This window comes from Tetrao urogallus, assembly GCF_951394365.1.
Source record: "Tetrao urogallus genome assembly, chromosome: 15".
Taxonomy (NCBI): domain Eukaryota; kingdom Metazoa; phylum Chordata; class Aves; order Galliformes; family Phasianidae; genus Tetrao; species Tetrao urogallus.
The window spans coordinates 14,537,480-14,552,247 of record NC_136828.1 but is presented as its reverse complement, the minus strand read 5'-3'; the positions used below and the strand labels follow the sequence as shown (position 1 = coordinate 14,552,247).

Here is a 14,768-nt window from a genome sequence, read left to right as displayed (position 1 = left end):
TAAGTTTAAATTTAAGGTGCTGTCCTTAAACCATCCTCCTATCTAGAGGGAAATATGGCGATTCCTTCTAAAGCTTCCAATCTTCAGTGTCTACCAAAATGACTCTAACTATGTGCAGATACAGGATATCTTAAGAGAACAGGCATGACTTCACAGCTGCCCCTGAGAAGCTGACAGTCGTCTCACTAGAAGAGATTCTGTATAGGTTGTTCTGCTGTTTTAGGGGCCTCTACAGAAAGACAGGGAGAGCTGGAAAGAAACACCATAACTGGAAAAATGACAAGACACAACAGGGAATTGTATACAGATTCACAGAATCTGATGCAGATGATTTTTAGAAAAAGTAGAGTTACAGAATGGTAGGATAAAGTATGTTTGTGTAACTTTACTTTCCCAAACTTTACCAAACACATTGTTGACAGGTGAATACTCATGTTCCTTTGGAAGGCTTAAAAAGGAAGTGCTTTCATTTTGGAAAGAGATCTTCAGCTACTAATACTGTACAAAAATGGCTTAAAAAATCTGAGACATGGAAGCAGCTCTCTGGATTTAACACCTCTAAAACAGAGAAGTACAGATCAACGCATCATTTGTCATATCTAGAGGGTTAATGAGTTATTTTTGGTGTCATACACAATGCTAGACTAAACAATCTGCTTGATTCCGCACCAGAGCTATCTCAAGGAAGTATGACATAAAAGTCTGATATCTATCCTCTATCATTATTCACTCAACCAAGTGCAACTAGAAAATTGGAAGCTTTTGGGTATTCCTATGCTAAGGAAGTCTTCCATACTTTAATCCTTGCTTCTCCTTAAAAAGCAGCACTGAATAGCAAGCCTCACTTCACTGCCTCTCTGATAGCACTGTTTGCTCACCCTTCCATTTCCTGTGAAGGGTGAGTGTCAATGAAGAACGAGTTACTCCACCAGTGGCTTTCTGCTGAGATCCTCCCAAACTTCGTATACAGACTGCCATGTACAAGCTTTTTCTTGCTTCTACTAAATGATTCATTTTTCTTTCTCTTACTGGCTTCTGATTATCATAGGCACTCTGACATAATGTTAAAAAACAAACAAACAATGAAACAACAAAAACCAGTACGAACCATACTTGGGGATTCTTGATCAAAGTATTCCCCTATTTCCTATGAGCACACTCATTCTTACTTCCAGTGAGATAGCCATCTTTTAATGAAAATAAGTACGTTGTTTAAGCAAGCCCTCAGTAACTTGAGCAAGTTCAACCGCACTGACGACATACTTTCCCATAGTTTCCCCTATAGAAATAACATTTTACCATAAAATCTACCAGGCCTGGGGAATTCTGCTGTAAGTAATCAGACACGAAAACGAAAACAGCCATAGCCCATGCCCTCCTTTTACAAGTAAACAGAGCTGTCAAAAGGTAACCCTTGAGGGATAAACTGGTCTTAGCAGAAGCAGCACCTCTGCTGCTGAGAGCAAACTGCAAGCAGAACATTTAGAAGAAGCAGTTTCAAAACTAAAAAAAAAGATGCTTTAAACATTTTCATTTCTGTTGTCTCTTTTTTTTTTTTTTGAGACTTCAGCAATAAACTGAGTTTGAGAAAACGGAAATGAGATCTGTCATTCTCTTCTATTTAGTTCTGGCTTCTCTTTCTGGCTGGACTTATGCCTATTGAACTTTTTTGTTTTGTATGCTCTATTTTAAGGGGGAGAAAAGAAGATTTATTAGGATATATTTTATGTCCAAATGTCAAATTTAAATCTATGTCTTCAACTTGAAGCAAATCTTGTTCTTGAAGGAGGTACTTTTTCCACCCATGTGGAAGAAACACACAGTGTTCCACACAGTGGAGAAAGTCTTTTCTTTTTCTTGTTACCAGCATATATTCTGAAACACTGGGTGTTAAACCCTCACCAATAAAGTCATAAAAACTCAGATTACAGACACCACTCTACAATCTGCTTGTAGTTACGTATCAGGGAGAATTCAAACTCCTCCAATAAAAAATAGCTTGGTTTTCTGGAAACTAGTTGAATTTTAAAATCCCTATTATGTGAGAATTGACCAATTTGAAACAAACAAAAAACCCCACTATTTTTCTCATACCTACTTTTTATGACATATATAAGTACTGTGAGGACAGCTGACCTACTCAACAACGTTAGTCACTTAGCTTTTGTAATGTCTAATTTCCAAGTCTTATGCGAACACTGCAATCTTTAGAGTCAACAGCGTAAAAATAATCAACTTTATTTACATCTACTGCGATCACTGATGGCCGCAGGAAGGAAATGAGTAAACCTAAATCAACCTGGCTTATTCAGATCTATTTCCATTAAATTTTTTTACATGTTATAAGAGGACATGAGTGAAGTGAAACCTTACACTCAGGCTATATCATTACATGAAAGTGAACCAATAAAAATCAGAGCTCGGGTCAAGCAAAGATGAAGTCTACGAATGTTAAGCAATTTCAATTACAATCCTTCTTAAACATCCTTCTCAATAATTGTTTTGCTTTGCTGTATAAACATACAGATATGGGAGCATTCTTGTCATTCTGCAACACAAACCTATTATTACAGTGATTAGCTAAGAGTAGAGGTTGATCACAAAGAAAACCAAACCAGTACTTGCAGATAAACTGCACTACTGTGGGATCCCAGCTGTCATCCAGATTTAATCTGCTGTGTGACTTCTGCAGTTTCAGTCCCAAAGTGCACACACCAGTTATGCTGGCTGTTCTCAGCACTCCCATAATGCCAGATGTGCAAAACCCAGGTCATTTAAGATACCATCTTTGCAATGCGCGTTTCAAACACTTGTTCACAAAATGTCACTCAGATGCTGGTTCCCAGTTGCCAAATGATCAGAACTCTACTTTTACTGCTGATCCAAACCTACACACAGATGGTTTTTCAAACAATTATCAGGGACTCACAGAATCTGTCACAAGTTCATCACTATTTTTTAAAATACCTGAAGCACATAGAAGGTGTTCTATGCTCAGTGCATGGCAGTCGGATGTAAATGATCTCAGAGAATCAATATTAGTTGAATTCTGGGAAAAATCTCGAAGAGAATTTTCTTTAATTAAATTAAAAGCTTGCCTATCTAGAGGCTCTTTAGAGCCACTCTTAATTACTAAATAGTCTTTCATGTTGACGTTATTCAAATAGGCTATAATCTTCACAAAGTTATGACTGCTACCTTTACAGTATTTTTGACAAGAACATCTGTACAGAATTGGCTTGGTAACTACGAGCAGATACGAGGATTACTCGGTTGCAAACTAAGTTTAAATACAGAATTATTATTATTACTATTCATTCCAACTAAATTCAAGAACTCAAGCAAGAGAAAATTCAACAGTCTTCTGCTTTCTACACGGATATGTGTCAATGGCAGTCATGTAATGTTCTTCAGAATTACGCGTGAATACCAGCTGAGACTAGTAAGGCAACTGACAGAAATGAAGTTTTTATTAAAAATGAGATATAAATAGCACCAGTTATGTGTCTGCTATTTTGGTTCTGGATAGAATGTTCTAAAGACAGTAAATGAGTTTAATAAAGAAATCACACAGATAAAAGCCATGGAGATCACTGCTTTACTCCTACACATTCACATGGTAATAACAAAGGGCTGGAGGCAGAGGAGGAAGAAGCACAATAAAATGTTTTGTAATGTGCACAGTTCATTTCTCCAGAAGTCCTCACCCTGCCACCTTATTTGAAGAAGGACAAGAGGAGGAGAAGAGAAGCTGAAAACAAGAATACTCTCTCTGCTCTATTAACTACGGTACCACAGCGTGAATAAAGAACCCCAGATATCAGTCTGTCACATCCTAAAAATAAAATTAAGTGCAATTGGTAATTTTTATATTGAAAATTTTGCAAAACTGTCTAGGCTCTATAAGGTGCTTTCTCTGCAAGGGACCCATTGCAGCGCAGGAGATCAAACTGCAGTGCTGCTTCTCTTTTCCAAAGTGACAACTGCTTGTAACTCCTGGCAAAAAAAGTACAGGTAGGAGCTGAGCACTCTGAAGCCTTGTGTGTGTGCACTATTAAATGCTCAGGGAAGAGAGCTTCATTACTGATTTTTTTTTGACTGTCAGCCACAAATGTTTTTACCCTACATGAAGACAACTGAGGTTCTGCTCAGAACAGGCATTAGTTCTGCTTTGCCTTTGGGTTTGCCCAAGCTGTGTGAAAAGCTTCTGAAACCCTAGTCTAGCTAGGGTTCAATGCAATTGCTAGTGAACCCTATTTCTTTTCAGTTTTCAGTTTGACACACATCTCTGCTTTGACAAAAAGTTCTGAACACCACTGGCAATTATTCATTGGACTTTCATAATAAAGGAAGGAGAGAAGAAAGGGAGGAGGAAAAACAGAAATGAATGTGTGCAAGTGCAGCTATGGAATTACTTCACAGTTTTTTACTACTGCTTAATATTCCACACCTGAAAAGAGTTCCTTCTAGCAAAAATAATAAAAAAGATAACATTTTCTACTGAAACAACTTATGCCATGTCTATTTTTTTTAACTGACTTCAATCCAGAACGATTGCTGAAAACTCTTTAAAATTTATGTTAATCAAATTAAAGTAACTCTGGCAAAAAAAATAATAGTTATTACATTACTGGGTGTTTTTCACTTAACCACTGCAATTCAGAGAGCCTGCAAACCTCACCCTGTAGTTAGAAATAATGGTGTAAATCCAGTATGCTGCCAACTAAAAGACAGAAAAACGTAGTTCTAGTTCAGCACCAAACCCACATATTAATTGCGTACTCTGAGACCCAAACAGGGTTTCTGTGCCCTTATGCAGCTTTCTGCATCACAACTAAGAATATGTGTAGCTAATTCAGACTCCCGATAAAGAGTTATAATCAGAAGCATACTAAAAAGAAATAAAAATGAAATTCAGTGCACAGAAGAACTGCTAACACTGATGAGAAGAAATTAGACGCCTGCTAAGAACACCTATTACAAATAAATGTGGACAGGAATACAACAGCTCTTTCTGTCAATATTAAAAAAGATAAATTGACACCTTAGAGAAAAACAAACATGCATTTTCACACTGCAGAGCACTGTGAATCGCTCTGTGATGTGACCCATATAACACACAGCCCGCGGTCTCCAGGAACTCCCACTTGCTTTGCAGTCCACTCCCAGGAGCAAGGCTGCATGAGGACTGCCTCAATTCCTGCATTGCAAGAGCACAGCCTGCTCCTGCATGACTGCATTGTTTTTCTGTAAATGCACAACAAAGCGGAGCTCCTGCAACAGTTAGGCAGCCCTGCCCTTAAACAAACAGAAGATCCTCACCAGTCACGAGCAGTTTCATAGTACTGTTGCTGTATAAAGGCACTGCTACAAACTTTTGACATAATCAAACTTTTCCTAATTGATTTGCGTGAGAGGCATTAAAAGTTACTCAGTAAAAAGGCAAGCAAGATGATTGAAGAAGTGGAAGAAGCGTTTTAAACAAATCTCCTGAGCGTTAACCTCTGACTTTGGACAGCATTTTTAGAAAGCATCCCAAAGTTTCCTTTACGATAATCAGTTTATGCTGCAGTCACGCTTTATTCAGAAGTTAAGCATGACAGCAAGACACCTCAGATAGTTCCTATTTCAAAAGGCAAGTACTCTGACCACATGTAAGGTTTCCAGTAAAACTCTGATGGACAAACATGCCTAAATGAGATAAAATGAAATTAATAGTCCACAGTAGAACTTTTCATATTTATGTGCCACTGTAGATGCTATAAAAGAACACGAGCTTAGTGGCCTTTAGGAAAAAATAATGAAAACTCAGATTTACAGTTGCAGATCACTGGCTCATATTTTCAAAGTAAAACTGAGAGATACACAATTCTCTTAGGCTTCATTTACAACCCTGTCCACTGGTTTAAGCATAGAACTGGCAGTCGTATTTCTTCTCAAGTTTATAATTCACTGCATGATACTGAGAATGCAACTTAACATTTTGGTGCTTGAATTCAAATGCTAAATGACTACAGGTTATGTGTAGCGTTGTCTTCGTCTGTGTGCACGCAACAGATTTCTGGTTTCCTGAAGACATCTACAATTGTAGCATAAATTTAACATGATGCAACCATCTTTTCTTTCCAAGTTGACTCAATCTATTAATTCCAGTAAATCAGAAAGGTTTTGTTTTTCTTAAACTGATTAGATGCAAGTATTCTGCATTACACTGGTTTCTACATTAGGTAAAATGTGTGTGCAAGTACCTGAAATATTTTGATCAAAAGCAAAACATGGCATCACTGCAGCACTCTGAACTGAACTACAAATACCTCAATTCAAGCCACGTATACAAAGTCCAATTGGAAAAGTTGTTTTAGAGGTCCAGAGAGTAACCTGCTTAATCTTACACAGTAAATAAATGTTTGTAAGAATAAAAAATAAAAATAGACTCAGCAGTGCAGTGCTGCTTGGCACATAGTCAGAAGACAGAGGTTTCTGCTCATGCACATGAGCTACTCTTACATTCCAGGGAAAAGGAACTCTGTACATGAGGTTCCACACACGATGCCTGGTGCCTGAGGAGTCAATCGAATTCTGCCTCAGCATTCCAGCCAGGCAGCAGCCTTTGCTGCCTGCAGTGGATAAAGAGAACAATGCTGAGACTGGAGGCTCTATTTACCAAGTCTAATTATATTCCTGTTCTAAACCATTCCAAATGCATTTCAAAACCCAGAAATATTCTGGCCTCTTCACCCTTCAGAAACTGTCATAAAAGTTACTGACAGAAGAAATTTTGGGTCTAAATATTTATGTTTCGTGTCTCATATAATGAAAATCGAATTTTATTTCACCGGGAAAACAAATGCAGCCTTGTGTCTGGAGATGGACAAGCTCATTTCAAACAGCATCTGCAGAAGAAAAGGTTGCATTGCTAAGTCTTTTTGTGCTTGGCCTCTCCAGGTCACTATAAGGAACAAGCAAATAGATAAGGTGGCAAAGGGAACAAAAAGAGGAATATTACAGAGCTACAAAAAGCAGGTTCTACCAAAACTGTAGTTAATTTAATGTTAGTTCTAAGCACTTTAGTTAGTTCTATGTATTTTCCTCCACCTCTATCACTGTTAGGGAATAAAAATAAAGAGAAATAATCCACAGATATAAAATATTATCATTGTCCTCAGGACTTTCTAAATAAAGCCAAACCAGGGTTAGATATTCTGAGGGAAAGAAAGGAAAATACCAGGACAGAAATCAATGCATTGCAGCCTACAGGCCTACTTCTGTGTTCTCAGAGCTTGATAGAAAAACAGGGAGGGAAAGACACAAAAATTATTTCAAATGACTTTTGCCCTTTCTTAGAATTCAGCTGCATTTAAAATTGTTCCATCTTATATACAGCCACTGCAGTGCCCATGGAAGGAGAACAGCTTGTGACCAGCCATGGCATAGCTGTCTTCTTTCCTCTTGGCCACAATGAGACGCACAGATCTTCCATATCGTTATGATAAGAACATTCTTATGTCTCCTTGCAATATCTTTACTGTCAGTCCCACTGAACACTCTCATTCAAAAAGGATGTCGTTAATTGATTTACTTGATGGAATACACTTTTCAGTTAATGGATTAGATCAAACTCATACCTGAGTACAGTTCATATGAGCTAGTCGGTTCCCTCCCCAAAGAAACAAACTTCAGCTAACACAGAAAAGCTGCTTCTTTGATTTTCACATGAAGCTCTGCAAAAACTCTCACAAAGAGTTGTTTCATAGCACAGAACCTCTGAACATGTTGTTTTTTGATGCCAGCTTAGAAAAGAAATGAAGAAGCGAACACACATTCAGACAGGATCAACAACACCAACAGCAAAGGCAGCGTGCTAGTATTTCCCTGGGCAAAATTCTCATGTCTTCCAACAAGAATTTACTATTTTTTTGTCTTTCATTGAGTTTTCAGTTTCATTCTTTAGAGAGAAGAAAGTAACATTCCAATCGCTTCAGGTCGCTACACTAAAAGCTAAGCAAAGTCATGGCTGTAGAAGCACTGTCTTGTTATAAACTGTTAAATATTACATACAGATAGCTTTTACTGTTGCACATCTACAAATACACAGTTAGTGTATTTTAGCTGTTAAATGCTGTAACACTGTAGTCATTTCATTGCTGTCATCTGCTTGCTTTAATTACCTCCAGCCCTATATTTGAAATAGTTTCTCCCTAATACACTCTTGTGTTTCACAAAGCAGTCCTCAAAATATGGTCAGATAGCAAACAACTCTGTGAAACCTATGCTGAGAAACAGAGATCTGTCTGTGTTTTCTGGCTGACTGCAAGCTCTCACTGGAACTTCTTTTTTTTCTCCTCGATGTCTTTAGAGCTTCTCTAAGCGCTCAACTCTTTGCAGACTCCCCTCTCTCACTTCAGAGCTTCCTTCCCATACTTAGGTGCACACTTTCAAAAAAGCTATAGGACATAACTGTCTTTCAGGATTCTACAACACCCCCTACGATAGGTGTAAAGATGTGGTCCAAGGATTCTGAGATCAACAAAGGTGACAGATGAGGAAAAGAGTAATTTAAATACTGTTTCAGAATTACCTAAAACATCCTTATTTAGCTTTACTTTCCACAAAGAAGTGCTTGTAATTGCAATGTTTTACAAGAAAGAGGAAACATCACACTAATGCACGTTTCACATCGTGAGTGCTTACAGGGCCACCTCCATGAGTAATTAACATGGGATGCAGAGTAACATTACACAGCTCTAGGGCCACCTCTCAGCACAGATAATGTACACTCAAATAAACACACTGAGAAATCCTGGCCCTATCACAGCAACAACATTTTCATCCGTGTCATTTAGAGAATAAGCAACTCACTGGTTTATATACTTCCATTACATAATCATGGATTACAGAGAAATATGTGGAACGTCCAAGATTCGTTATGGCTGGTCATCAGAGAAAGAACAAAGCTTGATTCTTCTTGGCAAATTTAGGCAGAACAGTGAAACTTGAATTTAAAAATTACCATCAAAAACCCACTCCTTTTTGGTCTCATTTGTGATAGGCTAAATTCACAGAAATTTTCATAGGCATTCCCAAGACTTCCCTACCACAAGCAGGTCAGTAGCAGGTCAGTAGCCATCTCCTTTCTAAACCAAAATGAATGCAAACACTAAGGCAGAAGTCTGCATCTGCAGGGTCCCAACCTGAGAAATAACATCAATACTGCAATACTCAAGATCATGCTGAAACAGAGAGCCGTAGCCATTTCCTTTTGGACATCACCGCATTTACATTAGAGTCAGCCACAGTGTGACCCCTCCCCCGCAGATGACAGAGCCATCGTTGTCCTACTGTCACAAGTCAGCGCCATTTCCCTATCCAGCAAGGAGCAGCCCAGCTCCTGCTACCACGGTCCTCACCCAGATTTACATCCTGAAGAAGCTGTGCTTTTGGCAGAAGAGAATTTAAGATGTATCAGTTTAGAAAGACGAAGGAAGAGAAAGCATCTCTTTAGCCCAATAGGGCACTCAGCTGGGAGGAAGGAGTCCTGCTCCTGATCCTCGTGCTGCTTCTATATTTTCTTGGTTATTCATTTTCTGCACAGCAGGAACAAAAGGCACAGCTCTCCCCCATTCCAAGCACATCCTTTAAAACGCATTTTGGGTTGGAAAACTTCCACATTCCAATTTTTTTTTTTTTTCCAAGATGAACACTTATAACAGTGACCAAAGTTGTGGTTGTGTTACCTTAAGGGAGTAAAAACCCTACAGAAATACTGAAACAGAACATTTGTATAATCAGCTGCCAGGACTGGAGAGATGGAACACTAAGGATAATGCTCAGAATTAGAATCCTTATTTTACCATTGTTCATTTGGCAATTTTGCAATTCTAATTCTTTATTCCTATGGCAAACATGACAGTGATATCTTTAAATCCTATTTTCATGATTTATCTACAGAAGCCAATGCAAAAGGCACTTCTGTGGTGGCCTTTCATCTGAAAACTCCTTATACTCTGAAAATAGCAATTAATCTTCCCAACACTTAACTACGTCTTCCAGAGCATTAACAGCTTATTTTACAGGTGGTGAAGCCAAGGCAGAGGAGCACTGAGTCAAATACTCAAAGTGACATAATAAACCTATCCTGGTACTGCAAAATGTCTCTGCATGGTTGAAGTCCACATAATATTTCTTGGAGATGGTTAAGAAGAAAAACGAACCTCTTGAGATTCACAGTTGAGTTGTCATCAGAATACTATATGTTTTTCTTGATACAACACTTGCTACATACATATGCTCAATATTACAAATCTGAATTTTTCCTGGTTTGAAAATTAGGTTTAACAATTTCTGTACCTGCATTAGCACCAGGTTACGTTGGGGCACAACATAGCAGTATTGTAAAACTTGTAATTCCAGTATGCAAAAAATCGGAACTTTTTCAAGTCTTGTCAAGGCCCTTCTGCACAATTAACAACTTGGTGTCAGCAATGCTTTTTTTTTTTTTAATTGCTGCAATCTAATTTTGCTGCATGTGCCCATGCTGAAAGTGTGCATGTCCATGCTGAAAGTGTGCATGTCTATGCTGAAGTAAATAGGCCAAAGTATGAGATAAAAAGCCCAGCATTCAGTAGTAGCATTTAATTCCCAGGCATACATACAAAATTCTCGGGCCTTGAAAGCATTGTCTGATCAGGACAGGCACAAGCAGCAGCTCTCCCATGCTATGACTGCCATATAACATGCATCAGGACTGTCTTCCTTCTGAACAGAACCATTATTCACCTTGTAATCGACCACTGTTTATGTCACACAAATTGCTGCAGCGGAACTACGATGATAAAAGCACAAACATGAAATTTTACTTTCTAGTTACATGACATTAGATTAGTTTTTAATTTTTCCACGCAAATTAAACAAATTTTAAAATGAAACAGACAAATATATCCATATTAGGTGGTGGGCATAATTAACTAGGCTGAATTTAAGTTACATAAGCTAGTGTGACTTTTCACATGCAGAAAAGGTCTAAGTCATAGGGTATAGAAAGCTGCACCCCTACCCTGCTGCCTTTATGTGCCTTTGATGTAAACATTCACACAAATAAGCAGTTGTGTGGATAATCACGGTGCATTTCCTGCAATTGTTTTTCTGGATAAATGCTTGACAGCAGAAACATTAATGGGAAGTCAGTAATATAAAGTGTGATTCCTTCCTGTTTTTATTCAACTGATCCATAATACATTTTGTAGCATTCAAAGAATTTTAACCACTTAAATACGACAACCCAAAATCAGAACCGGAAAAAACTCCTTGCAATCACACATCTTGTACTGAAATTAGACTAAACGATTATCCATGTTCTGTGATTTGTTTAAAATAGCAGACACCTGTATGCTTTTATGTGATTTGTTTAAAATAGCAGACACCTGTATGCTTTTTCTGTAGAAAAGCATCCATTCACCAATTAAAAAAGAGACAGATGAAGATAGGTAAAGCATGCAAAGCCTAATTTTAGAGCACAGACAAGAGCAATTTCAGTTCCTCCAGGAGGAAACATCTCTTTAATGACAAAATTAAGGATTTAAGATCAAAGCCAGTCATATAGTCATTACACAAAAAAAATGTAATCAGGTGATAAACTGCAACTGCTGCTGGTAATATTCCTTCCCCCTGAGATATAAGAACAAGGAGGATATAGAACTAAAGTCTGATCTTGAAGATTAATTCAGCGATCATGGGAATTTCACCACCTTGTATTAGGATTCAGACCAGAGCTGGAGAAACATAATTTCTAGTGCCAGAGAAGCCTCCTAGCAATACTCAGGTGAGAGAAAAAGAGGGGTAATATACAAAACCAAGTGCAGGGAATTAAAATTCTTCTCATTATGAAGGCAAGTGCTGAGCTGTATAGACAGAAATGTACAAAACAGAGAACCTTCAAGGCAAACGAAGGGAGCTAGCTGTGGTGCAGCAAAAGTCAAGTCTCAGCTGACAATATCATATACCCAAAGCACAACACTGATGACTAACACACCACTGTTAGTTCATCTATGTGTTTGGCCCTGTATTAAATAAAAATCTAGATTTTGAAGGGAATAAATAAACGTTCCTTATACAAATAAGCTCTTAAAAAAGAAAAAAGATATTAAGTTCCCCTTAAGCTCATGATACTCAGTTTCAAAATTTAACTGAGATGCTGGACTGCAACACTAGGCCTTTAGCTTCCTGAGTATGATTCATATTTCAAAGCAAGGCAAATAAATGGTAGCAGCAACAACAATCAAATCTGAGCAAAAACACACACTGAAGACGTGTTCAGGATATTACAGAGGGCAAAATCATAACCTGCTTAACAATTCTTTTCTGCCCAACTGATTTTTGTTCCCTCCCCCTTTTAAATCCAAACAGCTGACAAAGTCAACGACGACTTCTACACCAAACGCCGACATCTCGCAGAACTGGCTGCCAAGGGGAGCCTTCCGCTGCACCCGGTGCGCATAGAGGAAGACAGAGCGTACACAATCGACAGTGGCTTAACCAAACAGAACGGGCAGAAATCCAAAATGGCAAAGATACACACACACCCGTTAGGCTACAATTCCCATTACAAGACCTGGGATCCAAACGACCAGTCTCTTAGACGGCAAGCATATGCAAACAAGGGGAAATACAGTATGGGAGACCCAACATTAAGTGACCCACTGACAACGCGGAGTCAGAATTATTTGGGTCCACAGCCATACTTCATAACCAACAGCAAGACAGAAGTAACTGTTTGAGCTTTTCTTTTCCTTTTTTTTTTTTTTTTTGTAAAGAAATCCTTTAAAAAACACATGCAAATATAACACACAACACACTCAACTGAAAGGCAAAAAATAAATTTTAAAACATAAAAAGGAAAAGCAAAACAAAACAAACAACCCACAGTGGAATGAAGAAAGCAAGCAAGGAAGGAAGGAAAGAAAGATGAAAGGAAGCTCCACCCGGACATTCTTGGTATCCAGCGAACTAGACCGAAGAGTGAGTGAATACCATTCAGCAATATACACTGAAGGTTGAATTATAAACTACATTTGTATTTCACAACGGAGCATAAACCCTTGTGACTAAATTTTTTTACTTGAAACTAAAATCCATGATGAGAAGTAGCACAACCTAGAGAAATTTTATGTCTGCTTAAACATTTACTCTATGTACCTGCCTTGAGACAGTGGAAGAAGAGAAAACAATACACTGTAATATATTATTTCAGTGAGGAATTTTGTATAAAACCTATTAACAGTCGATCACTAGGCCCATGAAAAGTCAAGACCAAACATCTTGGTACAACTCAGAACATCAATTATCATACTTTCATCCCATTCTATAGAAAGTGCAAAAAATATTTATACAGTAAGAAAGACTCTTTCATGTGGAATTTATGAAGACTGTTACATTTTAGAGCACATACAATCTTTCCAGCTGACAGTATAGAATTCTGAGGGATAATAACAATCAGCAGAGGATTTTGTTTCAGTTTACTTTGAAATTTTTGGGATCCTTCAAAATAAGAAGAGACACTTCATGCGACACAGACAGCTGCTGGGGGAATAAGGGCATCAAATCATTCCCTCTCAGTCCTCCTGTTTTCAGGCAGATGGTAACAATTCTCACTTGGAAGACAGTCAGGACTTTTTCTTCACCTATATGTTTTGCCTATCTTCAAATGCTTCAGACTGAAAATAAGCGTGGGTGGTGCCTTTACTGTATTACTATTGTTCAATGACAGTCTTGTTTCTTCAAGTGACCCCTTTGTCCCTTTATGCTATTTCCTCATGTTTTGCTAAGGATGACAAGGGCTCTGCCCTGCTCAGCGCCCTCTGTTTGTCCTGAAGGGAAACTGGACTACGTCTCCAAGCAGCAGTTGCAGTCAGGTTGCACTATTTAGTTAGACCCCTCCATTTTCCTAGATTAAACTTTTGCCCTTTAGTCTGGCATTTTGTATTTGCTTTTAGCCATGGTAGTTCTTTCTTTGTAGTTCAATTAAATGTTATATGGTATATTGTCTCTACTGTTTAGCTCTCTATAGTGGCGTTCCCTCTTGGTGGACTATTTGATGGAAGAGTCTACTGGACTAGCCTCAAACATCAAAGAGGTTTGGGTTTAAACTACTCAACTCGATTCGTGGTCTCATCTGAGGCTCTGATGAGATGGATGCCTTGTTTATGAGTAAAACCACTCTCTAATTGGTCCCTGTTAGCAGCCTCACAGCACCAGGCCTGTAAGGCTTCTGCAAATCCCCAATAAGGTAAGCAGAACTGGGATGGTAGGCAGCATGTTCAGTTTTTCACTTAAATTCCTGCCCTTCTCCCTGACCTGAATCCTAACTAGCTATCTTACTACAGCTGAATTCTCAGTAGCTGTCAGTTATTCCTGAGATAAGTTGTGGAAGGATATGCAGGGAGGAGTGAGAACTGTGATGTTGTAAAAAGAACGTGAAGTGGCATTTCTTACTGTACTCAAGTGACTGGCAGCATTTCTTTTTAGCCCAAAGGATGCAAGGGCTATGAATGTGAAATACAGTTAAATGGAAAGATCATTTTTTCTAAGCTATGTTGAGATTGACATGTATTCTGAGAGCATCAGCATCTCTCCATAAGCGTGCTGCTAAACTATATCATCATCTATTTTAAGACTATCGGAATTGGACAAAACCCAGGGGACAAATACTTTGCACAAAACCCAGACTCTCTATTATCTTAATTTTATTCTTTTAATCTCTATTGCCTTCACAA

At 38.3% G+C, this 14,768-nt stretch overlaps 1 protein-coding gene across 1 annotated transcript in view; it reads left to right on the top strand.

Annotated features, from left to right (window-relative positions):
• Positions 1 to 12,773, top strand: part of SHISA9 (shisa family member 9) — a gene marked incomplete at both ends in the record, with an annotated part of 157,266 nt that extends 144,493 nt beyond the window's left edge. Inside the window, one exon of the mRNA XM_079543133.1 lies at positions 12,403 to 12,773. Coding sequence (XP_079399259.1) covers positions 12,403 to 12,773 — 371 coding nt within the window. The remainder of the gene's footprint in view (positions 1 to 12,402) is intronic.
• Between the last annotated feature and the right edge of the window lie 1,995 nt (positions 12,774 to 14,768).